The sequence below is a fragment of the Balaenoptera ricei genome, chromosome 1, assembly GCF_028023285.1.
Source record: "Balaenoptera ricei isolate mBalRic1 chromosome 1, mBalRic1.hap2, whole genome shotgun sequence".
In the NCBI taxonomy this organism is placed as follows: domain Eukaryota; kingdom Metazoa; phylum Chordata; class Mammalia; order Artiodactyla; family Balaenopteridae; genus Balaenoptera; species Balaenoptera ricei.
The window spans coordinates 192,220,072-192,246,633 of record NC_082639.1 but is presented as its reverse complement, the minus strand read 5'-3'; the positions used below and the strand labels follow the sequence as shown (position 1 = coordinate 192,246,633).

At 61.2% G+C, this 26,562-nt stretch overlaps 1 protein-coding gene across 1 annotated transcript in view; it reads right to left on the bottom strand.

Annotated features, from left to right (window-relative positions):
* Positions 1–268: 268 nt before the first annotated feature.
* Positions 269–26,562, bottom strand: part of PKP1 (plakophilin 1) — a 41,320-nt gene continuing 15,026 nt past the window's right edge. The window contains exons 3-14 of the mRNA XM_059906285.1: positions 14,956–15,347; positions 12,172–12,316; positions 10,941–11,148; positions 10,021–10,198; positions 8,815–8,929; positions 7,609–7,764; positions 6,715–6,891; positions 5,435–5,588; positions 4,971–5,157; positions 4,383–4,467; positions 1,604–1,710; positions 269–411 (exon numbers count right to left, since the gene is read on the bottom strand). Of these exons, the coding sequence (XP_059762268.1) occupies positions 1,636–1,710; positions 4,383–4,467; positions 4,971–5,157; positions 5,435–5,588; positions 6,715–6,891; positions 7,609–7,764; positions 8,815–8,929; positions 10,021–10,198; positions 10,941–11,148; positions 12,172–12,316; positions 14,956–15,347 (1,872 nt within the window). The 3' untranslated portion in view covers positions 269–411; positions 1,604–1,635. The remainder of the gene's footprint in view (positions 412–1,603; positions 1,711–4,382; positions 4,468–4,970; positions 5,158–5,434; positions 5,589–6,714; positions 6,892–7,608; positions 7,765–8,814; positions 8,930–10,020; positions 10,199–10,940; positions 11,149–12,171; positions 12,317–14,955; positions 15,348–26,562) is intronic.

Here is a 26,562-nt window from a genome sequence, read left to right as displayed (position 1 = left end):
CGTGAGGGTGGGTCCCTCCACCACCGGGAGCTGCAGTCCGGCAGCTCACACAGCTCTTTGCAGTTTGAGGTCCTGCTTTCAGCACACGCACACGCACGCGTGCGCGGCAATACACACACACACACACACACACACACACACTATACACATGTATATGTACCGTTTCTCGGCAAAAGAAGTATTGACATCAGACGTAAGCTCCCTTAACTCAAGAAAGGCCCCCCAACCCTCCCCAACCCCCATTGCCTGTCAGTTCCCCCAAGGAAAAAAAAAAAGAATCTAAAAGTATTTTTGTCGTCCACGGCGTCCCGGATTGCTCTCAGCTGTGGTTAAACCTTTCCCAATACTGTGCAGCTGGACAGAATACCCCTCCAGCAAGGCCCGAGTCTTCTCAGCTGGATCGTATCACGTCTGGAAAAGGACAAGGCCTCTAGTGAGTGCCCACAGGGGGAGAGCCACGCCGCCGGTCTCGCCAGGGCTGTCCCCCTCTCACCACGTCCGCACAGACGCGCCCAGGCCTGAGCCCGGGGTCAGGGTCGCCCTCGACACGTTCATAGGTCGCTCCTGTTGGGTCAGAGCTGCCCCCCACCCCGGGGGCCAGCGCAGCACCGAACGCCGTGACTGCGCGCGTCAGGCATCTGCTGGGTTTGGTCTCCTCTCCTTTCCTGTCCTCATGTTGTTGGAGCCCATTTGCCAGGAGTGGGTGTCTGAGGTCTAAGGGAACCTTCATCTGGACTGAAGTTATAGCCCCTCCCCCACCAGGACCCTCCGCGGGTGCTGGGATTGGGGTCCTGGCGATCGCTGGGGCACTAGGAAGTCCCCTTCAGCTCAGAAGACCCTGTCCTCACCCCTGGCTCTTCGGAGATGCTGGCTCTACCCCAGGGCTGCCTCTGCTGACCCTCGAGGGAGGGTTGACGAGGTCTGGTTTGAGCATCTAAGCGTGGTCCTGGGCTCATCTGCATCAGAATCACTTTGGATGCTTGTTTAACAATGTATTTTCCTGGACCCCGCTCCGGAGCCACTGAGTCGGAACTGCTGGGGCTGGGACCAGGAGTGTGCAGTTTAGCAAGCGTCCCAGGTGAGTCTAATGAAGGCTAAGGCTTATGAGCCTTTGTCACAGATATTGGATCTGAGGTTTTGGTCCCTAGAATCATCAGCTGGAAGCAAGCCTGTCCACACTAGGCACGTTGCAGAGACTGGAAGGTGGATTATAAAAAGGAGAAGGTGGTGAGCTGTAGGAGCCCAAACCCAAAACGACACATGGTGTCACCGCAGGGGCGCCATTCACACTGCAGTCCACGTGAACGGCACCACCTGGGTCGCGCAGTGTGCAACGCACACGGCTGTACCCGGCACTTCTGCCCAGACCTCTGGCCTGTCGATGCTACCAGGACATTGCACGCCCCTAACGTCCTGTGTGCGATGGTCACTGGCCGGGCAGTCTACACGGCTGTCCTCACAGACAGCCTCACCGTGCGTCAGCTGGACTGAAGGATGCTTCTGCATCCCTGGGGAGCACCGCCTGGCTCCCTTCTCTGGGACTGGCTGAGGCTGCGGTAGGGGTCTTGGGGGCGCCCCCTGCCCTGGATGGGCCGCCTCTTACCTGCAAGCCGAACTTGCTTGGGCAGCCTCTGCTTAGAATTGGGAGGTGAAGCTCCGGAGGCTGCTGGTCCCAGCTAAGGTTCCCAGCATGTTCCGATCCAAACCTTGCTGTGGACGAGAAGCACCAGGTACAGGAAACATCACCGGACGGACCAGTGTGGGCGTCCACGCGGTCAGAGGCTGCCCCCAAGCATCCCTGAGCTCGCGCCAAGCTCTCTGGACACACTCTGCACGTGTGTCGGGGCTAAAACTGGCCTGATTAAACGTGTGACCAAGCATGAGGTCACTGACGCTCACGAGTGAGTGAGATGGGTCTGGCCTTCCGCACAATGGAACATCCTACTTGCCATCACAGAAATCTGAATCAAGGCGTGAGGGTTTAGCTAGTGCTTGTCGCTCTAGAAACAGAGCAGCCACCGAAATCAGATTAGAAAAATTGTCTGTTTCTTCCTCTGACTGGCCCCGCTTTTTAAAAAAATAAATCCCGACAAGAGTTCTTGGCAGGGAGGTCATGCCCGGCAGGGCGGAAGGGTCATGGGCTCTGTCTACCTGTGTGTTCTGCCACCTCCGGCCTCACCAGCCCCGAGTGCTTGCTGAGCAGAGACTGAATCTTACTCCTGTATGTCTCATAGCAGACAGCAGGTGCTCACTAAATACTCTGGAGTGATTGAGGACAGCCCTTGAGAAGGGGTGCCTGGTTCCAGCCCTGGCCTCTGAGAGCCTCGTCAGCGCTCACTGACCAGTGGGGATGCAGGGGCCCAAGGCAGGCGGTTCAAAGCCCCGGTCCCACCTGGTCTGGGCATGGACCACGTGATCATCCCCACCGCCCCCCCCCCCCATCCCCATCCCCTGCAGGTTTGCAGGCTCTCTCCTGCCAAGCTTGGCAGGATGTGGTGGAAGGTCCCAGGAGAGACGAGTCCTGGGTCCAAGCCCCGCTGTCCTCCAACTGGCCAAGTCAAGGCTAACTCCGGGGCCCCGTCTCCCTGGTCTGCAGGAGGGACCAAGCCCATGGCGGCCTCACTGGGGATGCAACAACCCCGTGAAGATGGCTGAGCACCGAAGCACCAGCCCAGTCCCTTCGGGGCTGTGGTCAAAGCTGGCTCCGACTGCACGGCCCAGGAGAGCCTAACGAGGGGACTCTCTGTGTGTCCTGGGTGGGTGCCGCCTCCCTATCTGGGTGAGCCCAACCCTCGGGCCACCTCGGAGCAGCTGGAGGAAGCGCTCCCTGGTCCTCTCACCCACCTCCCCTCCACTAGGCCTTCCTGGCAGCTGTCACATGGCCAAGCCCACCTGCCCAAAAGAGCAGGACAAGGGCCAACACCGGCAGTGGCTTCACACGGCCCCGGCCACCCTTGACCACGGTGGCTCCACGGCCCCGTCTGTCTCCCCACTGCGCTGGAGGAAGAGCCGTCCTCCTCCTGCCCAGGGGGCCGTCCTCCCATCCCCTCCCCTGCCTGGTCAGGCAGTTCCTGACCCTCCAAGACCCTGTCACCACCCCCCGCTCCCCGCCTTCCTCCTCCTCCTCCTCCTTCACTTTTCCTGCAGAAATGTCATTAAACAGGCAGCTTTTTACCCATTCTTTTGTCTCCCTTCCCTCTGGCCAAACTGAGGTGATCAGGTCCCCCCCCAGCTCCCCGCCCTCCCCCCTGCAGTGGGCCCCATGGGGTTCCCCCTCCCCCCTTTGACAGCTGTGCCCTAGAGTCACCAGAGACTTCTGGATCCCCAGATCCAGGCTCTTCCTGTTCCCATCTCCTTGTCCATCAGGAGCCCTGGGAACCGCTGCCTGCCCCCTCACAGCAATTCCTCCTCCCTTCCTGCCCCCTCTCCCCTCGGCCCCCAGGGAGGGTCTTCTCCCTGCTTCCGCCTTTGTCCCCCAAGACTTTTCTGCAGACATGCTGCCCGTGCCCGTGGCTTCTCCCACGTGGACACGCAGCTGTCTGCACGCAGCCTGGCCTCTCTCCCCAGGCCCCGCACGCAGACCCCAGACTCCACCTCTCCATCAGGGCTCCCCTCCCTCCTCCCTCAAAAGCCCCCGACCCTCCCCCACTTCCCTGGCTGATCGGTTTCTAAACGTAAACACAGGGTCTCCAGCCGGAAGCCCGAGCTTCGGTAGCCCGACCCGCCGGTTTCTTCTGCCCCTGCCCTTCTCCTCCACCCTCGCCGCTGCTGACACCTCGGTCTACAGAGCGGCTGCCCCCGAGATGGGAAAGGAGGTCAGGCAGCATGAAGGGCTCCTACAGAACTGGACCCGACCGTGCGGCTGGGGAGGGGGGAGGTGTTGGGGACAGAGGGGCAAGGTTGCCACCGGACAAATCCAGCAGCCGGGTCTCGTGTCCACTCCGTCCTGCAGAGTGCATGAAGGGAGCCTTCCTAGGGCTGGTTTCGGCATGTAACCCTCCCCTCCCAACCCTCAGTGGCTTCCCAGCGCCAAAAGCAAACCCTTCAGTCTAAACTTGATGGGGTCTCGTCATGCAGCCCAAACCCGCCCTCCCAGCCAGAGTGCACACGTGCCCCCAAGGGCGTGATGTGCCTTTGGCCCGCCTGCTTCTCAGTTCGTTCCCAGAAGACCCCCCACTCCCAGGCCTCTGCGGCACTTCCTGGGTTTCCTCTGTCCTCCACTCCCTCAGCATCTTCTCAGGCCCTGGGCTGAGATGTGTCAGCGGCCGGATCCCAGTCACCGAGGGGCCGGCTTCTCCCTTCCTGAGCCTCACGGACCTGAGTCAGGGCCGGGAAGGAGCAGGAAAGCCTCGCCGGCAGGGGTGAAAGGTGTGGGCCCTTACCTGTCTGAGGACCCCCTGCAGCTCCCTGTTGGACCTCATATCAGCCAGGAGGAGTCGGGCGGCCTCTGTAGCCTTGGGGGAGGCACTGCACGGGTGGAAGTTCATCAGGGGTGAGACTCCAGCAACTTGAGGATGAACGAACACCCCCTTCCGTCCCCCCCTCACCTCCTCGTGGGGCAGCCCCTGGGTGCCTGAGAGCACAGCCCCACTGGGGGTCACTCTACACAGCGGGCACAACCCCAGGCCCCTGCCCGCCTAGAGGTACCCGGGACTCTCTTCGGGGCCCCGGTCCCATCCCCTGGCCTTGTCCTCGGAGGAGAGAGGCCCGTGGGTGAGAGAGGCTGGGTCTGCTGCTCCGTGCCTCCTGCTGGCCCACGAGGACTCAGTGTCCCTCGGTGCCCTGGCCGGGAAGTGTGCTGCCCGAGGCCTGGATGTTAGAGCTCAGCTTCTGAACTTCCCTCCTGGTCGGCCTCCCCGCCACCCCCGCCCTGCACCGCACAGCTCCCCGGCACCACTCGGCCTGCTCAGGCTGCAGTACTGTTGCTCCGCGGGGCCGGGGAGGGGACGGAGGGGCCCCAACCTGCCCACCTGCTGCGACACAGGTTGATGACGTTGTTGATCATGCCGCTGGAGAAGTGCTGCTTGGCCATCCCCGGCAGCGACGCCATCAGGTTCCTCACGGTGTAGCAGGACGAGGACAGGATGTCCTCCGAGTTGCTGGTGTGGCCGGTATGGCTGGTGAGGAGTCTGGTCACCTCTGGGAACACTTGGTTCCCTGGGAGAGAAAGGAGGGGAGGGCACGGGGTCAGGTGACCGAGGGCTCCCATGGGGCCCCAGGCCTGGCGGCTCCAACCCAGGGCTTGGGACCGTAGGGGACCTCGCACACCTGTGTCCCATCCTCAGGTGACCTGCCCCTTCCTGTGCCCGAGCCTCTCTTGGGCCAGCTCCCCCCCACCCCAGGGAGCGGTCAGAGGGTAACCTTTCGGTAGGCTCTGGAAAGCGGGGGTCCCCCTCGAGGGGGTGGGGGCTGGCCTGAGCCACGCGGAGCTCACCCATCACCCTGTGCAGCGCGGGGTGGCGGGACATGTTGCTCAGGAGGGACGCTCCGGACCGCACCACGTCTGAGTTGCCCGACTGCAGGAGGTTGGCGATGTGAGGCAGGCCCTTCTCCTTCAGCCCGATCAGCTGGCTCATGCTGCTGGACATCTGAGGGAAGGGACGGACGAGTGAGGCCTTGGCTGGCCTCCCCAGGCCGCCCGGCAGGCCGGAGAGGGCCAGTTACCCCAAACCGAGAGACCTCAGAACCTTCTCTCTTCCATGTTGGAAGCAGAGACAGACACACATTTGCTCCCACCCGGGTGACTGCAGAACAAAGCCCCGGGCAGACACGCACCTGCACCTCACCCGGGGCAGCCTGGAGCCCAGGGAAGAAGGGAAGTCTCCGGTCCCTCATTCACGGTGGGAGGGGCCCCAGAGTCAACTTCCAGATTAAGCCGGTGCCAGCGGCTGCCGCTCTGCCGGCCTCACCCTTCCCGGCACTAACTGCTCACGTGAAGCCTCTGATCGAGGGCACCTGTCACCTGAGGAAGTGCCCACCATCCTCTGCCAACCTCCTTGCCTTCTGTGGAATCAGTACGTACTTGAGTCAAGGATGGATAAGAGCGGGGCCTGTGCCTCGTGGAGGTGCAATCCAGGTCAGCCCACCCGGGCCGCTGGCAGCAAAGCCATCCTGGCCGTAACCTGGTCCAGGCTGGTGTGGGGTTCTCGAGGACCCCCGGCCTATCCCCTCACAGTGGGGGTTCCTCCTTTACCCTCAACTCACCCTTGTCCTCCTTCCGCCCGCCCCCTGCTGTCCTGAGCAAACAGGAGGGCGGGGTGGCTGCAGACGTGCCTCCCAGGGCCCCACCCGGCCCTGCCTGTGGCCTCAAAACCTCTCCCGATCCTGTCACATCTTCCTCTGGACCTGCCCACACCCCAGACCCTCTATTTCCACCCCTGTCAGTTCAGCAAAGAGGAGACTCCTCTCCTACCACAAACACGCCCTTCATCCTGTCCCCCATCCCAGGCACAGCCCGAGGCCAGCCCAGGGCCGGACACCAGGAGGCAGATTCTGCGGCACAGACAGAATCCAGGAGAGCTGGGTTCCACAGCCCCTGTCCTCCACCTGGGCGTTCCCAGGGGCTGAGGATGTTCCCTCCACACGTCCCCAGTGCCTGGCCCAGAGCCTACGCATGCCAGACCCTTGACTCAGGCAGGCCCCGGTTCATGGGGACGCGGAGAGCTGAGCCCGGACTGCGGGTGGAGAGAGAGGTGCAGGGCGGGGGGCGCTCACCAGCCCCTTGCTGGCGGTCAGGTTTTGCAGGGCGCCGGCGCAGGCCTCCAGGGTGGCGTCCTTCTTGCTCTTGCCCATGAGGTTCAGGTAGGTGCGGATGGCGCTCGAGTGGTACAGCCAGCTGCTGCCCTTGGGGTTGGGCTCTTCCTCAGGAAGGGGGCAGTCGTAGTTGTCATTCTGGGGACAAGAAGCGAGTCGAGAGGAGCCGAACCCACGCATTCCGCTCCCCCAGCCTCAAGGTCATGGTTCCCAGATGAGCAAGCGCCCGCTGCCCCCTCCTCTGTGCACTGCAGCTGCTCCCCGGTGGGTGAGGGGCAACTGTGCCCTCTGCCGTCTCCACGGGGCACAGAGCATCCTCGGTGCCCCAGGCCAGCTCTGCCCCCACCTCCCAGCTATGAGGCTGCTGTGGGTCTCACGCCCTGACGCCTCCACCCCTCCCAGAGTCACAGCCTGAGCTTGACCCTCCCTGGGCCGACAAGGGTGGTCCGGGGCCTGGCTTCCACCGCCGGCACGGTGACGGCAGCCATCCTCCCTCCGCAGCAGCCCCCCGCTTCTGGGGAGACCTGGGGGGCTCAGGGGGCGGTGGGAACCAGGCTGCCCCCCATCTTCAGGGGTGAGATGAAGAGGGGGAAACTTTACTAGTCACACAGCAAGAGAGACGAGGCCTGCAAACAGGGGGCTGGAGCTTTTGGCCTCTGGGGGTCTGAGCAGCTCCCACATCCCAAGCACACACACCCCCAGTGTCATTAAGATGCCAAGGTCGGGCAGGGGTCCATCCCCGGGGACTGGTCTCAGGCTCCAGCAGGGCAGAGAGGTGGGGTGGACGAGGCGGTGGGATCCGGGGGACTCAGCGGGAGCAGACGGACAGACGCACGGACAGACACGCACGCTCACCATCATCCTGTCGTTCTTGTTGCTGAAGCAGCCAGTGGAGGACTTCTCGGTGTAGGCGTTGCGGGCGTTGTACTCCAGCTGGCGGTAGGGGGTGGGCACCTCGGAGTCCAGGCGGTAGGAGAGGTTGTGCAGGATGCACATGCAGTTCTCCACAGACTGGGGGCCGAGCAGAGACGGCGCTGAGCCTCTGCTCAGCCCCCGAACGCCCGGCTCAGTCCCTGCTGCCACAGTCCCTCCAACGAGAGGGCGGGCCCCTCGGGCTGCCCTGGGCCAGCACAGACCCCGCCACGGTCCAAGAAGTTCCCAGTGGCAGCTGCTCCCAGATCTTTGCTGCCTTCCTTCCGTAAACCCTCCCGGCTCGGGGGTGAGGCAGCAGATCTGCCCTCCTGATGTCCGGCCCTGCTGGGGTTTGGGAGCCCCTGACTTCCAGGGCCCGGGGTCACCCAGGTGGAGGGGGTGTTCCACCCAGAGCAGAAGATCACGGTGCTGCTGAGGCCAGTCTGAGCAGTCAAGTGACAGGCTGTCTCCTGAAGCCGGTTGTCACTTCCAGGGGAGGGAGCAGGAGACAAAAATCCCTCCCCGGGGAAACCGTGTGCAGGACCCAGGGGCCGTGACGCCTGGCCAGTCCCCTGGGGACTGCTCGCCAGTCTCCGTCCTGCTGTGCGGAAGGACCTCAGCCTCCAGTTTATCTTCCTGCCCTGATTTCCCCTTTCTGTCTGTCTGGGCAGGTGTCCAGAGTCCTGGGGGGTGACAGGGTGGCTCCACCAGGGCCTTTGGGGGCGGCAGCGGACGCTCACAGAGAGCTCACCCTGAGCCAGGAGTTCTCTTCGTGTTTTGCTTATTAACTGAGTCCCTAGAACAACCCCCGAGGTAGATACGATGTGAACTGAGGAACAGAGAGATGAGGGAAGTGTCACAGTCACAAAGCCTCTAAGTGCGGGAGAGGACCTGCCCCTGTAACCACTGCTCGGGCGCCACCCGCCAGGGAACGGTCGGGGTGCTCAGCCTCCAGACGTCCCCTCTGCTGGCCAGGCTCCGGGTCCCTTCCGGCCACCAGGCCACGCCTTAAAGGCTCCCAGGAGTGCAGACCTGCCCTGTGGAATCTGGGAGAGAAAAGTACCAGGACCTGGAGTCCCAGGCCGCCCTCACTGACTGGAGACAGAGAGAAGTCTAGGTTCAGGGGTGCCACCTGGGGGCGACGCTCACCTTGTCGTCATAGCAGCTGGCCGCCACGCGGTTCTGGATATAGGCCATGAGGGAGTCAATGAGACCCGTGTAGTTGCGCATGGTCTGGCGCCCCGTGTCCACGGAGCTCAGGTTCCTGGTGGAGGACATGGGGCGGGTGGGGAGGGGTGGGGGGGGGGACAGGTGGGAGAGGAGGAGATGCAGGGGGGAGAGGAGGGGGGAAGAGAAGAGGAAAGGAACAAGCGGGAAACAGAAATGAGGACCAAGGAAGGAAAGAGAAATCGTTCAGCCAATCCTGCTCAGTCCTGGCTGAGGCTGGGAAGGGGTCTCACTGGAACTCGGCTCTTTTCACCCTTCTTGCCCACCTGGTTCCCCAGGCCCGTAACTTTTATGTGTCCAGGGCTCCAGTGCCGCTGGCAGCCCAGGCACACACCCTGCCCTCGTGGCACTTGTTGGGCAGGGGACTGGACGTCCCTCCCCGCGGAGGCTGTGTTCTGCCCCCAGCAGTGGGCTCACTCCCACCCGGGCAGTCTGGGCCCCTCTGCCTGGTGCAGGTGGGGTGTGACTGCTGCCACCCCACAAAGTCCTCGATTACCCTCGCTCTGCCTCTCCCTAGCCTCTCTGCTCCCCAGAGGCTGCCGCCAGAGGCGGGCAGGGAGGAGCCCAAGCCAACTGTACCCCTGTGCTGGGGCTCGCAGGAGTTGGGGAAGACAAAGCCCGTCAGAGGGAGGTGTGACCCTTAGGGGGGATCTGCTCCACAGCTCCACCTCCATACCGCCCACCCCCCTGGAAGCAGCACGCCTAGGTCCCTCCGCCAACAGCCTCCAGGGCCTTTGCCACACCCTGGGGCAGAACTCAGGGAACTCTGGGCAGAGCAGTGCCATCTTCACGCCGAGGAATACGGCAGATGCTGTTCGCACCCCAGCCGGGAGCCCATCAGCAGACCTGTATCTAAAAATGCCCTTCGAGACAGCACAAGAAAGGCATATTTTGTGGGGTGGAAGAAGGGGAAACAGCTGAGCCAGTTTAGCTATTCAGATCCAAGCATTTCCACTCAGATTCCTAAGGAAGAGCCCCTCAGCAGAGATGGCGGGGTCCTGAGCCTCCACCAGGCCCAGGGAAGCTGGGGCGCAGCCGCGTCTGGGAGTCGGCCCAGGAGGCCAGGCTGGCGTCAGCGCCCTGCCCCGCTGAGCCTGGGCTGAGCCAGGCTGCGCCCCCCGCCCTCACCTCAGGCAGCCGGAGGCGTTGAAGAAGACCTCAGCGTCCACGGCTTCCTGGGGCAGGCTGCTGTTGCCATCGCACCAGCCGGAGAACGGGATGATGACCCGGTCAGCCAGGATGGGCAGGGCGTCCGAGATGAGCTCCTCCTTCAGTTCATCGGTGGAGGACAGGTTCCAGAGCAGCCCTGGGGGTGGGGACCGCCAGGGTCAGGAAGACCAGGGACCCGGTGCCACCCCCGGCTGGACCCCACCTCCCGGACGGGCCTCTGTCATCTGATCATCCCGTGAGCCCACTTGCCCACGTCTCAACTAGACGGCAGGCTCTTGAGGGCAGAGCGCCTACAATTCTCTGTGCAGGTCAAAGTTACACATAGGGAAGCTGATCGAAACACATCAGACTCAGCAGTGTTTTCTGATACAAATGCTAGCACTCAGAATCTTCTCACGGTCTCTGTTTTCCACCCAAAAGTCAGCCCAGAAACTCTTACTGTTGCTCTGTATGTGGTCCCATCTTCCCCGTCCCACTCAAGGTCTCCTCGGTGACTTCTGTGCCCTGTGTCCCCACCCTGAGTGCTTGCTGGCACAAGCCTTGGATACAGGCGCTGAAGACCTGTTGACCTGCTCTCTCCCCTTCACCTGCAAATCCCAGGGTCTGCTGAGTACGGGTCCTGCCTGGACACCAAGCCTCCACCCCCGCCCTCTATCCCTCACACATAGATGGTGGATGGACGGACGGATGGACATGGACAGATGGATGGAGGGACACGATACCCAGGGTCACCAGCTGGACACGACTAACCTGGCCAGCACCGGTCCCATGGGACTCCTGGGGTGTCAGCCTGAGGCCGCCCATGCCCCACCCTGTCCTGGGCTGTGGCCGCCCCAGCGCCTCCCAGACGCCCCACTCTCTGTGGCCGGGCTCCCCACCGGTCAGCTGCTTCTGGATCTCCGTGCAGCTGGTCCTCCTCAGGAGGCTGACGGCCTCGCGGATGCCGCTCTGCCTCTGAGCCTCCAGCTTGTTCGTGGTGCTCCGGAACACCAGGTTGCGCAGGGCCCCGGCCGCGGCCTGCTGCACGTTCTGGTTGGGGCTGCGGAGGAGGCTCACCAGCTTGCAGATGCCGCCCAGCTGGTACACCTGCGGGACAGGGCGCCAAGCGCCGGGCAGGGCGGTGAGGCGGGCTGACGACCCTCCACTTGGAACAGCTTCACTCCGACCGAAACACCCAGGGCGGCCGAAATAAACAAGCAGCGCAGAGTGATAGTGACCGGCCAGACCCGGAGCGAAGGCAGGACTTAGCCGCCAGCTCTCCCGCATCCTAGCCGGGACTCCCTGAGCCCCCTCCTCCCCAGCCCCGCTTTCCTCCTCAGGAGCCTGGGGTGAGGACCAGACGGGAACACACTTCAGAACCCTAAGGCGGGGAGACCCCCGTGGAAACGCCTCCTCATACAGCAGGAACTGGATGCAGATGGACCCCGCGCACCCTAGGAAATGCATTCACGGGACTGCACCCTTGGGCTGACAGCAGAGGACTTGAGGAGTCCTCCCTGCCAGCCACGCTTAGAGACACAGACAGCCCTGTTCTCCACCACAGACGCCTGGTGAGAGAGGGTGGCACCATGGAGAGACAGGGACAGAGACACAGAGACAGAAACAGAGGCAGAGAGACAGCAACAGAGAGAGAAAGAGACAGAGAGACAGAGAAAGAGAGAGAAACAGAGACAGAGAGAGACAGAGACAGGGACAGAGAGAGAGACAAAGAGACAGAAACAAAGACATAGAGAGACACAGGCAGAGAGAGACATAGAAACAGAGACAGACGAGAGACAGAAACAGAGAGAGGGGGCAGGGGGAGGAAGTTGAAGTGGAGGAAGACGTCCCTCCTTAGTGGAATCTGAGGAGGGGTCTCTTTTGAACCCGTGGCCGTCACCAAGTGTCTCTTCCACGACCAACAGAGGAAACACGGTCGAGTGGCGTCCCCTCCACCAGGGGCTCTGCTCCCACAGAGGGTTAAGATGCCCGTTCTGACCTCGGGCAGTGCCAGGCCCACTCCTGGCCGCAGGCAGCTGGGCTGGGGCAGAAGGAGCCAACGGCAAATGCCCCCACCAGCTCAAGTGCAGGGTCAGGCTGCCCCGCCCAGGCCCCGCCCAGGCCACTCACCTGCTGCTTGGCAGGCTCATTCTGGAAGCAGGTGTGCTGGATGTAATAGGCCCCGATGGCCTGGCACTTCTCGTCCTGGTAGCTCAGGTACTGCACGGCCCTGGGGATGGTCAGCCCGCTGCACTCGATGTCCTCGCTGCAGATCCTGTGGGGACGGGCGGTGTGGGGTGTGGGAGGGTTACGGGGGCTTGGAATCCCCCTTGCGCGCCCGAGAGCCAGAATGAGGCAGCCCCAGGCCCCGCTGTGGGCAGCTCCTCCAGAGGAGGGGGAAGGCTCACCCCACCGCAAACACTTGCTGGGACGAGGCCCTGTCATGGGTTCATGTCCAAGCAGCAAGTTACCTCCACCCTATTCCTGAGGGGAAGCTCTCCACCCACTCTGCCATCTCTCATGTCTGTGCCTGGTACTGGGAAAATGGAAGAGAATGGCTGGGGGCCTGTCCATCTATCCACGTCCTGCCATTATCCCTCCCTCCCTCCCTCCATCCATCCATCCATCCATCTATCCATCCATACATCTTGCCTCCCTCCCTCCATCCATCCATCATCCATCCATCTTCCCTCCATCCACACATCCATTTATCCATCCATCTATCCATTTATCCATCTTCTCTCCATCCATCCATTACCCATTTATCTATGTATCTACCCATCCCTCCATCCATCCATCCATCTTCCTTCCCTCCATCCCTCCATCATCCATCCATCCATCCATCTTCCCTCCCTCCATCCATCCATCATCCACCCATCTTCTCTCCATCCATTCATCCATCCATCCATCCACCCGCCCACCCACCCATCCACGCATCCATCTCTCTCTCCTCCCTTCATTTCTAAGTCTAGCTAATTCTTCTAACACAAAAATTCCCACACCTACTCCTTCTTCCATCCTCACGGCCACTGCCTTCCTTCTGACCATGGTCACTCTCACTGGGACTACAGTGAGACCCCCGCAACTGGTGTCTTCTCCAAGCACTCCCATCCAAAATGTTACACCCCTTTCCCAGATGAGCAGTCTGGACGCTCTGTTCACTGTGTTGTCCCCATCAGCAGCTTCTCATACTGCAAGTTCAAGTTCAAACTGCTTAAACTGATATCCAAGGGCATGAGTTAGGTCGAACCACACGAAATGGCCGATAATCAGCTTTTCTGAGCCACAAAACTAGAACAACCATGTTCTAACCCAATAGTCTGGCTCTGCTGTGTCCTGCACACTCTCTAGCCCTAATGCAGGTCTGCTCCAGCAAGACTGCTCTCTGCACTGTGCCCTGATCAGGGCTCAGGGGTGCCTCCGTCCCTTCCCCTCACCATGCCCGTGACCCACTGAAGACCCACTGCCTTCCCAGGGAAAGGAAACCTCTCTTCCAGGGCCCACACCAGCTCCCAGGGTGCTGACTACAGGCTGCCTCCCCAGCTGCCTGTGTCCTGGGTCCCACAAGACAGCGGGGACAGCTCCTTCTTGGCACCCAGCCCTGCCCCCTAGAAATCTTCCCGGCGTTTCTAGAGGGAGAAACACTCCTCATGTGTACCAGCCTCATGCCTTTCCGTAGCAGGTGCCCGACTCCATTTCTGGAAAGATCACCCACGGGGCAGAGCTCCCCAGTCTCCCCCATCCTCATTGAGAGACTGTCGCCCAGAATCTGCCAGTCGAACATCACCTCCAAATGGCCTGTCACTCACGCCCTCCATGGCTCACCTGACCCTCTCCTCTTGGGGCCTCCAGTTTGGGGCAATGAGCCAGGGCCAGGCGCTGCCCTGGTCAGTCTCCATGGGAGAGAGGCTTCTTAGTCCTTCTCGGGAGCATCCTAAATACCCCTTACGGCCTTTGAGTAGCCAGGAGAGGGCCAGCTTTATAACGCTTCTGCTTATGATCGGGACAGCATGGTGAGTAGGGGAGGGCACAGGGTGTGGCCTCGGCTGTGTGGTCTTGGGCAAGCTACCTAATGTCTCTGTGCCTGTTTCTCCTCAGGTTCTAGCCTGGAAGGGCTCTGAGGGTTAGAGATGAAGATTGCAAGGCTCTTGGGCTCCATGGAAGGGGGTTAATCCTGCAGCTGCAGGATGGCCCTGGGCTGTCGTTCTCTTCATGGCTGTCTCCCCGCTCTGACCACAGACCACACATGCTCAGTGAATGTCAAATACATGAATAAAGGACCACTCAGTGGTGACAGAGGACAGCTCCGAGGTTCACTGGGCTCTGAGCCCTGGAGGGCAGGCCTCAAGACCCTCGAGACACCGTGGCCATCCCCAAGCCACCCCATGCCCAGGGTTCTCTATAGGACTCCCACTCCATCTCCTGCATTCCCACCCCTGGCACTAGATCTTACCAGTTTTTATGTCTTTTGCCCTGTAAGATGGACCCGGCTCTTCCCGTTGTTGACCCCAGGGCACACCCTTTTGCTCTTTCAGAACGTGGGGAGAGGTTTACACGCCCAAGCCCAGGGATTCTCAAACCCTGGCAGGGTCTCCATCTCCTGCAGGCTGGTAACGCACACACCGCGGGCCCCTCCCAGGGTTTCTGAGCTGGAGGTCTGGGAGGGCCTGACAGGAGTGTTTCTCACAAGTGCCCCCGTGATGCTGGGGCTACTGGCCAGAGGAGCACACTTTGAGAACTGCTGGCCCAGCTAGCTTCCGATTCTCCTCCCCTTGTTCATTCCCCGTGACCCTTGAAAACTCACACACTCGACAGGCTTGTTCAGTGTCTCCATGCTGAGAACTTCCCAGGCTAAAGGTCTGTCTCCCATGCCCCACCCCGCCCCCCCGCCCCACCCCGCCGAGTGACACTCACTTGGAGCTGGCCCTTGAGTGGCTGAAGGACTGGTCCTTGGTGCAGGAGGTGGGCTGGACGTACACGGAGTCCTGCTTGGAGATACAGGAGACCTGGCGCACCGGGTACTTCTTGACCGCCTTCTGGCTGCTGCAGGTGCTGTAGATGCTGTAGCGGTTCTGGGGGATCTTGTAGCCCTTGCTGCCCAGCGTGCCCTTGCGCAGGGTGCCGCGGGGGTCGCAGTAGAGGTTGGGCTCGCTGCGGCTGGCCTTGATCTTCTGCATGAAGCAGATGTCGCTGCCGGCGCCGGGGGGATTGCTGCTGCGAGGGTACTGCCGGCCCCAGCTCTCCATCTGGCTGTAGGAGCTGAAGTGCTTGTTGTCTGCCCCCTGCTTAAGGGTCCCATTGTAGATCTGGCCAGAGAAGGGGAGAGAGCCTTAGCCGAGGGTCCCGACCCGGGATCCTGGGTCCAGCCGGCCTCGGGATATAGCCCCCCGTGACGATGGTCAGAGAATCCCGGGATGTCTGGTGTGGAGGGAACCCTGGTCAGCATCTCGGACTACTTTTCAAACTGCAGGCTGTGACCCGTTATCGATCATGAAATCAATTTAGCAGACTGTGACCATCATTTTTTTAAAATGGGATTGAATAATATATACTGGAATAAAAAATATCAGAGTGCAGTGCTGGTAGAAAGGGCTGGGCTATAATGTAAAATGTACTTCATACTGTGGGTTGTAGCCAAAGAAGTTTGACAGCCACTGATCCGGTCCCAGTGGGCCCGGTCCAGGAGGGGAGTCAAAGGCCCAGGGAGGAGAGGGGCCTTCCTATAGAGGGAAGGGCAACAGTGGGACTTGAACACAAGCCCCCAGGCCCTCGCCCTGCCACCCCGTGCACTTCCCAGACACCAGCAGCCCCTAATCGCCTTGGCCGCCTGTACTCAGCACAGGGAAATTCCTCCTACTCTGGCCAGGACTTCTTTCCACTGCTATTTCTCTGCTAAACTCCTCATCTTTGCCTCCTGTCTGCCAAGTCAAGAAGCAAATGGCAAGAGGCATTCTAGGGGGACCCCCTCGAAGGCCAGAGGGGGAAAATATCCTGCTCCCGGGGCCTCCTGCACCCATGGAGGCTGGTCCGGGGCTGCAGCAGGGGTCCAGGGCGGCCTCCTAGGCTGTGCCATCAGGCTGGCAGCAGGGGAGAGGTGGGCAGGGCTCAATCCAGCAGGAAACTTATAATAATGAGGCGCCCCCAGGGCTCTGTGTGAGCCCAGCTGGGGAGTCAGGTGCCCTGGGAAGAGCCTGCAAAGCCGGAGACTTGGTGGGAACGAAGCCCTCACATGGCCGTCCGAGGAGCTTTCCCAGGAGCTCACAGGCGGTGGGTCTGCCTGCTCTGACTTGTTCTGAGACTAGAGAATCAACATGCAGCCCGAGAAAATGTCTCCACACAGGTGCCGACCTGGGACTCAGCTTTGCCAGGATGAGCTGGGGCCAGTCCAGCAGCCCAGAGCCTGCCCGCCCCACCCCGTGAGTGAGTGTGTGTGTGCATGTGTGTGTGCATGTGTGTGTGAGTGCCCACACACAGGGGAGTCGTCGGGCGGCTGGGAACTCCCCTCCACTCCAGATCTAGCCACTGGCCCTTGGCCGGGCCCCGTTCCTCTCTGCAGGGAGAGCCTTTGCAGCAGGAGACCACCTGTGGGTCACCTTCCGTCAGCAGTGACACCCAGCGCTCAGAAGCCACCCACTGTCAACCTTGGCCAAGGCGCCCTGGTCAGCTCCGCCCACGCGTGCAGCTACGCACTCAGGCGGGCAAGGCATTCACCCCCAAACTGGGTCAAGCCAGCCAACTCCAAAGGGAACTGGTGTGTGGGGCACGGTAGGCACAAGAAGAGGCAGAAGTCAGAGGAGTGGGCCGCCGTCTGACCATCCTCAGTGGGCAACCTGCACGGCACACGAGAAACACGCAGCTAGGCCTCCAGGCCTCAGGCTGGCGGCCACACCCCACCCTCCTCTGGGGGAGGAAGATGGCATGGCGCCGTGGAGGGAAGGCTGGGCCCCCCTGGTCCTCAGGGATGACAGTCCTGGTCGTCACCCCAGACAGTGACGCCGGAGAGTCCACACGCTCCCCCGGCCCAAACCCAGTGCACACGCCGTCCTGCTGGCGAAGCTCAGGGCTTGCTCTCCTGCCCCGGCCAGGGGTCGGGGGGCGCTGCCCACAGGGGCCGGGGTGCCGGCTGTGCTGCGGGAAGGCAGGTACGGGGGAGGCAACGGCCCCGTGGGGCAGCATTTCTCAGCCACAGCCGCATCGTGCACCCCACCTGGTTCCTGTGGCACGGTCTGCTGGCGGGCTGGCAGTGGCCAAGCCAGCTGTGGACGACTCTCCCGCCCTCAGGACCTTTGCTGTCGCTTTGACAAGCGTGAGCAAGGGTTCCTCTCGGCCGGGCACCGTCCCCTCCTAGCGCACAGGGGGCCTGGGCTCCCCTCCAAGGCGCCGACAAGCCCTCCCAGAGCAGGCGGCCCGTGGCCTAGCTGACGCCTGTGCCCTTTGCCCTTTTCTTCTATCTGCCTGAAATGACAGGGGCATTGTGGGCTCGGTGGGCTGAGACTTCTGCAGCAGAGGGAGACTCGGGGGCCAAGAGCACAGACTCAGGAGCCAGATGGCCTGGGTTGAGCTCTGCCCACGTCAACTGCCTGATGGGTGGCCTTGGGCGTGTGCGTCTTGGTTTCTTCATTGGTAAAGTGACATCATTGTGCCCAGTGTGCAGGGCCGTTGGGAGAACTCGGTGCACGGATGTTTGAGGGGCGCTCAGCTCAGAGCATGACGTAAGTGTCCCTCTGACGCCGGGACTGGGGCCAGGCTGGCTGCCTCTGGGTCTCGCCGAAGGAGCGGCCGCGTGGGCACGGGAAGGGGGAGGATCCTGAGCAGCCAGGAGGGCCTGGGAAGGGGGTGCACGCTGGCTGCCAGGGCCCAGGCTGCTCTCACCCCACGGCCACACGACAGCCTCCATGGGTTTCAGAAAAACAGAGGAGACCGGTCCGCCCAGATAGGTGGCTTCATGATGACACGGCTGGTGTTTCTTCGCGTGGGCTATGTCGGCCTTCAGGCCAGACAATTCTTCGCTGTATAGGATGCCCCAAGCATTGTGGGCTGTTTGGTGCCCTGGCCCCCAGGCCCTAAGTACCAGTAACACCTCACAGCCACTCTGACCAGTGAGAACACCCCACACGCTTCCAAACGCTGCCTTGTGGGTCCCAAGCAGCCGCCGGGCTAGACCAGGGAGCAAGGCAGCGCGGGGTGGTGCCGGCCAGGCCGGGGCTCCGGGCTCACCCCCGCGCCCAGAGAGTGGTCTGACGGCAGCATCCTCTGCTGTGGCTACAAAGGACAGTCACACACACACACACACACACACACCCCGTGGTCTGGTCATCTCATGCTTCCTTGGGAAACTCTGGCCTCGGGTGGGATGGCCCATGGATCAAAACATGCCAGAGGCTAGAAACTTGATTTCCCGGGAGCACAGCTGACCCCTCGGCCAGAGAGCAGGCTGGGCCGCGCAGCCTCAGGGATGCCTGGGCAGTGTGTCCAGAGAGACACGTTTCAGCGCCTGGGACCATCCAGGGAGCCTCCCAGAGCCCCGCCCTGCTCTGCTAGTGACCTGGGTCTTATAACCCATTTTCTCTCCCTCTCCCCTTCCTTCGTGGAAAAGGGGAATTTTGCCCCCCACTGAGTGCTCTCACCCCCGCCCTGGGCCCTCAACGTAATCTCTCTTTCCATTCCTCCTGAAGTCAGCAAGCTCGCAGAGGCCAACCCTCTCATTTGCAGGCAAGGAAGCCAGTCCTACAGGGCGACGGGGCCAAAGTAAAGCAACAGAAGCCCGGGAGCCAGGGCCTCAAAGCACCGAGTGCGGGCGGCCCCCCGCGAGCCCCCCTCGGTCTGCAGCAGCCAGGGGCGCGCCAGGCGGGCCCGGATGAAAAGAGGGTCTGTGTCCGCTGATGAGCCCTTTCTGAAACCAAGCTTCGCCAGGCAGGCGGGGCTGGACAAACCAGCTCTGGGCGGACACGCCCGGACCCTCCTGCCCAGGCGCGCTCAGAGAAGAGTCACCTCCAATGTCCTCCCGTGAGAGCCAGCGCGTGGGCCGCTTCACGGGGTCCTCGCCCTCGTGGCCCAGGGAGGGGGCTCCTGAGAAAGGACCCGGATTAGAGACGCCTCAGGGACAGACCCCATCGGCCATTTCCCTGCACCTGCCACCCCACTCAGCACCCAGCCGGGCCCCCGGGGCAGCAAGCAGACAGCAAGCCTCCCTCCTCCTGGGAGTGCGGTCGGGATGGCACCGCAGCCGCTCACAGGCAGCAGGGGGGCCTTCCCACGCTGCGTGGTGGCCCGGGGGGTCTGGAGGGCACAGGTCCCCTCCCAGCAAGGGCTCCCGGGGGGGAAACTTAGGGCCCAGGGTGTGAGGAGGTCCCCCGGGGATGGGGTGCTGCTTACTTGGCAGTTTGCATCAGCGTGGGAACCACCGGCCTGAGTCACCAAAGGTGGGACCTCGGCCGGGGGGAGTGCCGGTCCCTGCCCCCACCCCCTGGCACTGCTCCCTCTCTGGCTAGGAGCAGGGGTCCCGCCCTGGGCCGGCCCTCCCCTCCTTCCCTGGCCCGCGGCTTCGAGCGGAGCGTGGAGGACAGACGGAGCAGCCCCTCGGCTCGGAGGCCCTGCCGTGTGGGCCCGGAGGAGGCTATGTGGGTACCCCGGCCAGGCAGTCCCTCAGGGCGGGAGGAGCTGCCCCCGAGAGTCCGTCACCCGCAGCCAGTGACCAGCAGTGCCCACTCGGGGGGACCCCGGCTTGCGAACTGGACCACACTGATGGAGGCCCGGCTCCCAGGCTCACGGGAGGCACCACAGAAATCTGAAACTGAAATTCAATGCCGGGGGCTGGGCATCTTTTATCACCTGAATGTCTTTAATGTGAAAAAGAAGAAAGTTTTGATGTTCATTCTGAGAGTAGAGATTTCACCAGAGAGCTGGTTAACACGGGCGTGTCCCTTATAACTTTGTAAGGGCAGGACTGAACTCCCAGTGACTAGGGCAGGAGTAAGAACTGTCATGCGTAATTCAGAAAAGTTTTCTGAAGTATCTGGACCATGAAGCCCAAGTAGAAAAGAGCCTATGACGCTCCAGACTGTAGCCTGTGGGTCTTTCACGGAGGTGCTGCTCTCTCCAGGGACAGAGGTCACAACTCTGGGGAGAGAAGCCACCTGCCCTCCTGGGCTCCAGGCTCCAAGTCTGCCTCTCAGGCCGGGGGCAAGGGTCAGGCCCACTGTGGCCCCTGCTGCTCCTGGCGACGGGGCGGGAGGGGGGGGACAAAGTGCGTTTGTGTGCCCCAGCACCTTGCCGAGAGCTGGCCTCCATGACATGTGATGTCTGAAAAAACAACGGTGCCAGTTCCAGCACCCAGCACCCAGCTGCTCCAGCATCCAGCACCCACCTCCAGCACCAAGCACCCAGCTCCAGGACCCAGCTCCCAGCTCCAGCACCCAGCTCCCAGCTCCAGCATCCAGCACCCAGCTCCAGCACCCAGCTCTAGGACCCCACTCCCAGCTCCAGCACCAAGCACCCAGCTCCAGGACCCAGCTCCCAGCTCCAGCACCCAGCTCCAGCTCCCAGCTCCAGCATCCAGCATCCAGCTCCCAGCTCCAGCACCCAGCTCTAGGACCCCACTCCCAGCTCCAGCACCCAGCACACAGCTCTAGCATCCAGCTATGCCTTCACATCCTGCTCCCTGTTTCATCACTGAACTGTGGGAGAAACTATTTTCTGAAACTCTGTTCTTGGACCTCTCCCCCTGCACACCTGAGACGTGGGCTTTTCTCAGCTCCTGACCCGCCAGGATGGGTTTGGGGAACAAGAACCTCAGGTTTTGTACGTGGAAACCTCAGGCTTCACTTTGGGAAGTACCCCCTGGCAGGTGTCTGCATTTCAGAGGCAGCTCTCAACAGACCCAAGAGGCAAAGGATCCCTGCACCTCGGCCACCTCTCTCATGGGCTCAGAACTGTCCGAGGCACGGTCCTTCTGCCCCCCAGGAGCCCCGTGTTCTGTGGTCACTTTTGAACCCAGAGGCCGACCCCTTCTTCCCCGTGATGGTTCATCCTGGGGAGGGAAAAGTGAGGGCCCCTCCAAGGTTCCCACGTGAAAGAACTCCTGAACCTCGAGGAGGTGCCAGCTTCCTGAGACAGCACACCTGAGCGTCAGGGAGATCCCACTGGCCCAGGCACCCCACCTTGTGCAGGGAGACTGGGGGTGCCCCTGAACTGCCACCCGAGCCCTGAGCCAGGAGGCACTTGCCAGCCGTAAGAGGAGGGCCAGACGCTGCAAGACGGCAACATCCTGAGGGGCAGATTCTTCCTTGGCCAAAAAAGAGCTCCTTGGAGACTCCTTGGTGAAAAAACCACTCCCACTGAGGAGACAGCCAGGAATTTCACAGGAAGGAAGGGACGATTGGCCGGACCCTCCACGGCTTGGTGACAGAGCCCCGACTGGAAGACGAGCCTGTGTGCACGTGCACACACACACACACACACACACACTCCACGTGCACACCTGCCTGTGTGGGACACACATCACTTGGCTGGGGGTCGACTCAGGCGGGTAGGTCCCTGCAAGTGCCTTGAGCTCATCCTGAGAACCGCACAGCAGGCCTGGTACTTCACAGGTGGTGAAGCGCCCTCCCATTCATCCTCCCGCTGGAACCCCACAGCCTCCGCCTCCCGCCTGGCCGAGCAGCGGCCAGGACAGGCAGCGGCACCTGTATTCTCTCTGAGAGCACCTCTTAAGCTCGGACAACTTGAGGCTGGGCCAAGGCCATGAGGCTAAGACGGGGTAGACCCTGAACCAGGACTCAGGCCTCCGACCTTCCTGGTGTTCGTCCTCCAGCCGCTTGGCCACCAGAGTCTGGTGACATGAGTGAAGTCTAAATGGCCCAGTGCTTCTGCAGCTAGGGGCATCCTGCAGGACAGGCTTCACCACCACCTCGGGCTGCTCTCTGGCCATCACCTAGAAACCCTTCCCCAGGGCCCCAGACACAAGAGAGGCCTGCTCCTCTGCTTTGGCCGATGGTGGGAAACGCTTAAGAAGAGTGCAGCTGACCGGCTGTGTGACACGCGGTAAGGCTCTACTGCCCACAGGGCCCGGCTGGAAGGCCCTCTGTCCCAAGAGACGCCTACGGGCGAGGCGGCCTGTGATCGCAGCAGGGCTGGCCGGGGGGGGGGTCTCGAGAGGGAGGGCACGGAGGAGTGAGTGCGGGCCCCCATGCCCTGCACCCCTGCTTGTTCCTGGTGCACACAAGCTGCCCTGAGAAATCAGGACATCACTTCAAGACTGCTGACTGAGGCCGAGCCCGGAGTCTCCTGCAATTAGCCGAGTCTTACTGAGCTTCTTGGGTCTCTAGAAGCTGAGCCACTTCCCTCTCAGCCTCGGGGGCAGTCAGAGGGAGGAGAAGGGCCTGCCCCGAGCCCCCCAGCTCCCTCCAGGCCTCCTCCCATGGCACCTCGCCCTTCCCCCAGCTCTGTGGGCCTCCCAGAGCTGCTTAGGGCTGCAGGGAGATGGGGAGAGCCTGGGGTCTCCTGCCGACCCTCTCCAGGAGCAATTGACCCTGCAGGGCTTGGTGCCCGGCGGGCCCTGGGTTAGTACAGAGGGCCACAGACCTTGGCCAGAAACCTCATCTTCAAATGCTCCATTCAAGGGATTTCCCTGGTGGTCCAGTGGGTAAGACTCTGCGCTCCCAATGCAGGGGGCCCGGGTTCCATCCCTGGTTGGGGAACTAGATTCCACATGCATGCTGCAACTAAGAGTTTGCATGCCACAACTAAAAAAAAAAAACCAAAAAACATGCCGCAACGAAGATCCCGCATGCCACCACTAAGACCTGGCACGGCCTAAATAAATAAATATTAAAAAAAAAAAAAAGAAAGAAAAGAAAATATCTAAATGCTCCATTCAAAAAGGCCTTCAGCTGGGCACAGGGCAGTCACTGGTGAGGGGAGGCGGCGCCACCTGGTCACCTTTCTCCTTGACCCTCGGCTCTACCTGACCCGCTGGACCAGCTTTGGGAAAATTATCCTGCATGATGAGCTTATGACCCGGAATCTCCCCAAATGTGGGCCAGGCTCCACCGGCAGTCGTGAGGTGACTTTAGGGCATTTAAGGGCACAGCCAATAACTAGCACTGAGGCTCATAGAAAACTCTTTTTCACTTTGATTACCGTGAGGAGAAGGTCCAGGTTGGTGCCAGGATGTGTCTTTAACATTTGCCAACCTCCCTTTCTGAGCAGAAAGAAAAAAAGCCTTACCCATTTGGAATTAAACAATGATTTGTTTTCATTCTACTTATTATTATTGATTCTAAATTATGGTTAAGCCTTCTTTTATGGCAAAGGATACTTTTTTTTTTCTCTCAAGGTACTGATACAAAGTTTCTTTTCAAAATGAATGCACTGAAATTTAAAAGGAAGTTTATTAAAAATAAGTAAATAATAGTTGGTGTGATGATTTTGTAAAAACTCTGACAGCAGAGATCAGATGAAACTCTGCTGCCTCCAGCGGCCAGGGTCCCCTCCTGTGACAGTGTGACCAGGAGCACCAGGCAGGGGCACCAGAGGTCGGGCTCTAGTCCTGGTTCTTCCCTGAGTGGCTGTGCAGCCTTGGACAGTCACCTCACCTCTCTGAGCCTCTCCGTTTCCCCAACTAGAGCCAGTCCTGTAAGGCTTCTGACTTTCAGTGTCGATTCAGCCCCGCTCGAGTCACACTCGCCCTTCTCCCCAGCCTAGCTCAGAGCTTCGGAACAAACCCAGGAGGCTGTCTTCACCCCACTCCGGGCCACGCCCTTGTGCAAGTGTGTGTGGGGGGTGCTTCCTGCTAGAGCCCCCAAAGCTGCATTCCTCCCCAGCTGTGTCTCCACCTCCTCCCCCCACCCCCGCCCGCCCCCGCCCCGATTAGAGTTTTGTTTTCAGCTAAGTTTTGCTCTCCTGCAGCTGGAAGTCCTTGGTAGAGGCATGCCAGGGTGGGGCCCTGGGGGAGGAGGCTGAGCCCCACCCTAGGGAGGGGTGAGGTCCTCATCCACCTACCCGGGAAAGGCTGCTGCATTTGTCACCGGAGCCTGGTGACAAAAGGCAGTTGCAACCAGAAAACAGGCACTGGACGACCTGCCCAGGGCTTTGTTTTGGCGGCCTCCTTCAGGGCCCCCTCCTCCCTCCCGGCTCTGGAGCCCTTGCCACTCGCCCGCCGGGCAGGAGACAAGGTCCTGACCCTTCCTCCTCCTCCTCGTGCCCCCGACACCCCACGCAGAGCTGACCGGGCTCTGGACCCAGTTCTGCCCAGTCTACCTGTGAGGTACCTCCCGGGCCAGCCCCTGCACTTCTCCGTAGCCTGACTTCCCTGCTAATAAAATCGGAATAACAGGAATCAGTTCACCCGTCCAGATCTCACAAAGGTGGAAGGATCAGGTTGGGAAGTGGAAACAGGATTACCTTGTATACGTTCAAACCGCTCCATAATTCAAGGGGTTCTGAGGATTGGACTTCCTCCCACTGACAGCCCACCAAACATGAAGGTGGTGGTCCTGGCAAAGCCGGCACTTGCCTGCTAACCCAGAACCCCGGGGCTCCGTCCCCAAACCTCCAGGACCCTGGGGACCAGGGCTGGTGCTAGGAAAGAAGGCTGGGTGGTCACCTGGTCCCACCCGCCGATGACAGACCAGGAGACTGAGGCCCGGAGAGGGTTAAGGAGCTCGTGCTGCAAACCCCAGCATTTCATCACACCCTCTCTCACGCTGGTGTTTCGTCTGTTACTTGTTGTTGTTTTCTTTTAAATAAATTTAATTATTTATTTATTTTTGGCTGCGTTGGGTCTTTGTTGCTGCGCGCGGGCTTTCTCTAGTTGCGGGAGCGGGGGGCTACTGTTTGTTGCAGTGTGCGTGCTTCTCACTGCGGTGGCTTCTCTTGTTGCGGAGCACGGGCTCTAGGCGTGCAGGCTTCACTACTTGCAGCTCATGGACTCAGTAGTTGTGGCTCACGGGCTCTAGAGCACAGGCTCAGTAGTTGTGGTGCATGGGCTTAGTTGCTCCACGGCATGTGGGATCTTCCCGGACCAGGGCTTGAACCCGTGTCCCCTGCATTGGCAGGCGGATTCTTAACCACTGCACCACCAGGGAAGTCCCCTGTTAGTTGTTTTTAACTAGAGCGTTAGGGCTTTAAAGTCTCGTTGGCTCAGTCGATTAGTTCTTGTCAGGACTTGAAAAAAAAAAGGCAAAACTAAAACTCACTAATTTTCTTCTGGAGCGAAATAAAGAAGTTTGCAATTGTCCTTGATTCTTCAAATCTTCCCTCTAAAGTTTCAGCGGCTCTATTGTGACTCGTGTGTGAGAAGGAAGGTGAGAACAAAGGCAGATCACGGGGGAGCCTCCTTCCTGGGGAAAGACGCTGACCGGAAGTGACAGGTTGATTAAAGCCAAAGGAAGATGTAAAACCAGGCTTGGTCCTCTCTCAGAGGAGGGGGAACTCCTTCCTGAGCCTCATCTGGGAGGGGCCCCTGCAGACTGTCCAGGGCTGGCAAAGCCCAATGCTCCCACCAACCACACAGTGGCCACACTGAGTCCCCTGCACGGACGTGTCTCTCTGGACATTGCGACCAATTGCCTGCTTCCCTCCCCCACAAGGGTCCACCAACTGGGACAGTGACAGGTGACATCCTGCCTTCTCCTGGGCCTGGCCTCTGGAGCTGCCCTTCTCGGAGCGATGCCTGTGCCTTGTGAGCACTCACAAAGGACAGCCCAGGGGCTACGGTCCCAGCTCCAAGCCTGGCGGCACCCCTCTGCCCCCTCCTGTCGGCTAAGGGCAGCCCCCAAGCCCAGCTCCCCGCCTGGAGCCTGTCCTGGGACTCCGCTTGCATTGATCTGCGGGCCGGGTCCTCTCCCTTCACAAGCCCACGGTGCCGACTTCTCTCCACCCAGGGAGGACACACAACACAGGACGTCAGAGCCGAGGAGACAGTCTGATGGTGCAGCCGGGGCCCGGCAGGGATGGAGGGCCAGCAGCGGTCGCTGGGCAGCGCTGGGGAGCCCCACGCCCAGGCCAGTGGCCTTTCCTCCACCTCACCGCTGGCCCCTAAAGAGTCCCTGCCCCCGCAAACCTGAGCCAGGAAGAGCAGCCTCTCCGAGAGGCTGGAGGCAGCCCTCGGTGAGAATCAGCCCAGAAGGAGGCTCCGGCCCGGGGGGCAGCAGGATCGTCCGGCACAGAAAGCAGGGCCCCCCCACGCACACAGCCACTCCAAGGGATACCCCAAGGGACACCCCGACATGGGCGTCTGAGTTTGAACAGAGGGGATGCCTCCAGCCTCAGTGATGCCCAGCCAGGCGCTGCTCCTACAGGGAGGGGAGCCCGGCGCGGGGCGGTGGGCCGGCCCGTGGACCCGCTCGCTCGCCTCCTCCTCCGTCGGACAAATTCTGTCCCCCGGCAGCAGCATCCTCTTTGGGGGAGAGCCTGGGGCCCGCGGGGCTGGGTGGGGGTGAGTCACTGCTGGCAGGGGGACGCCGGGCTGGCGAGCACGACGATCACTCCCTCTTGGGGCAGGAACCGTGTCCGCGTGGG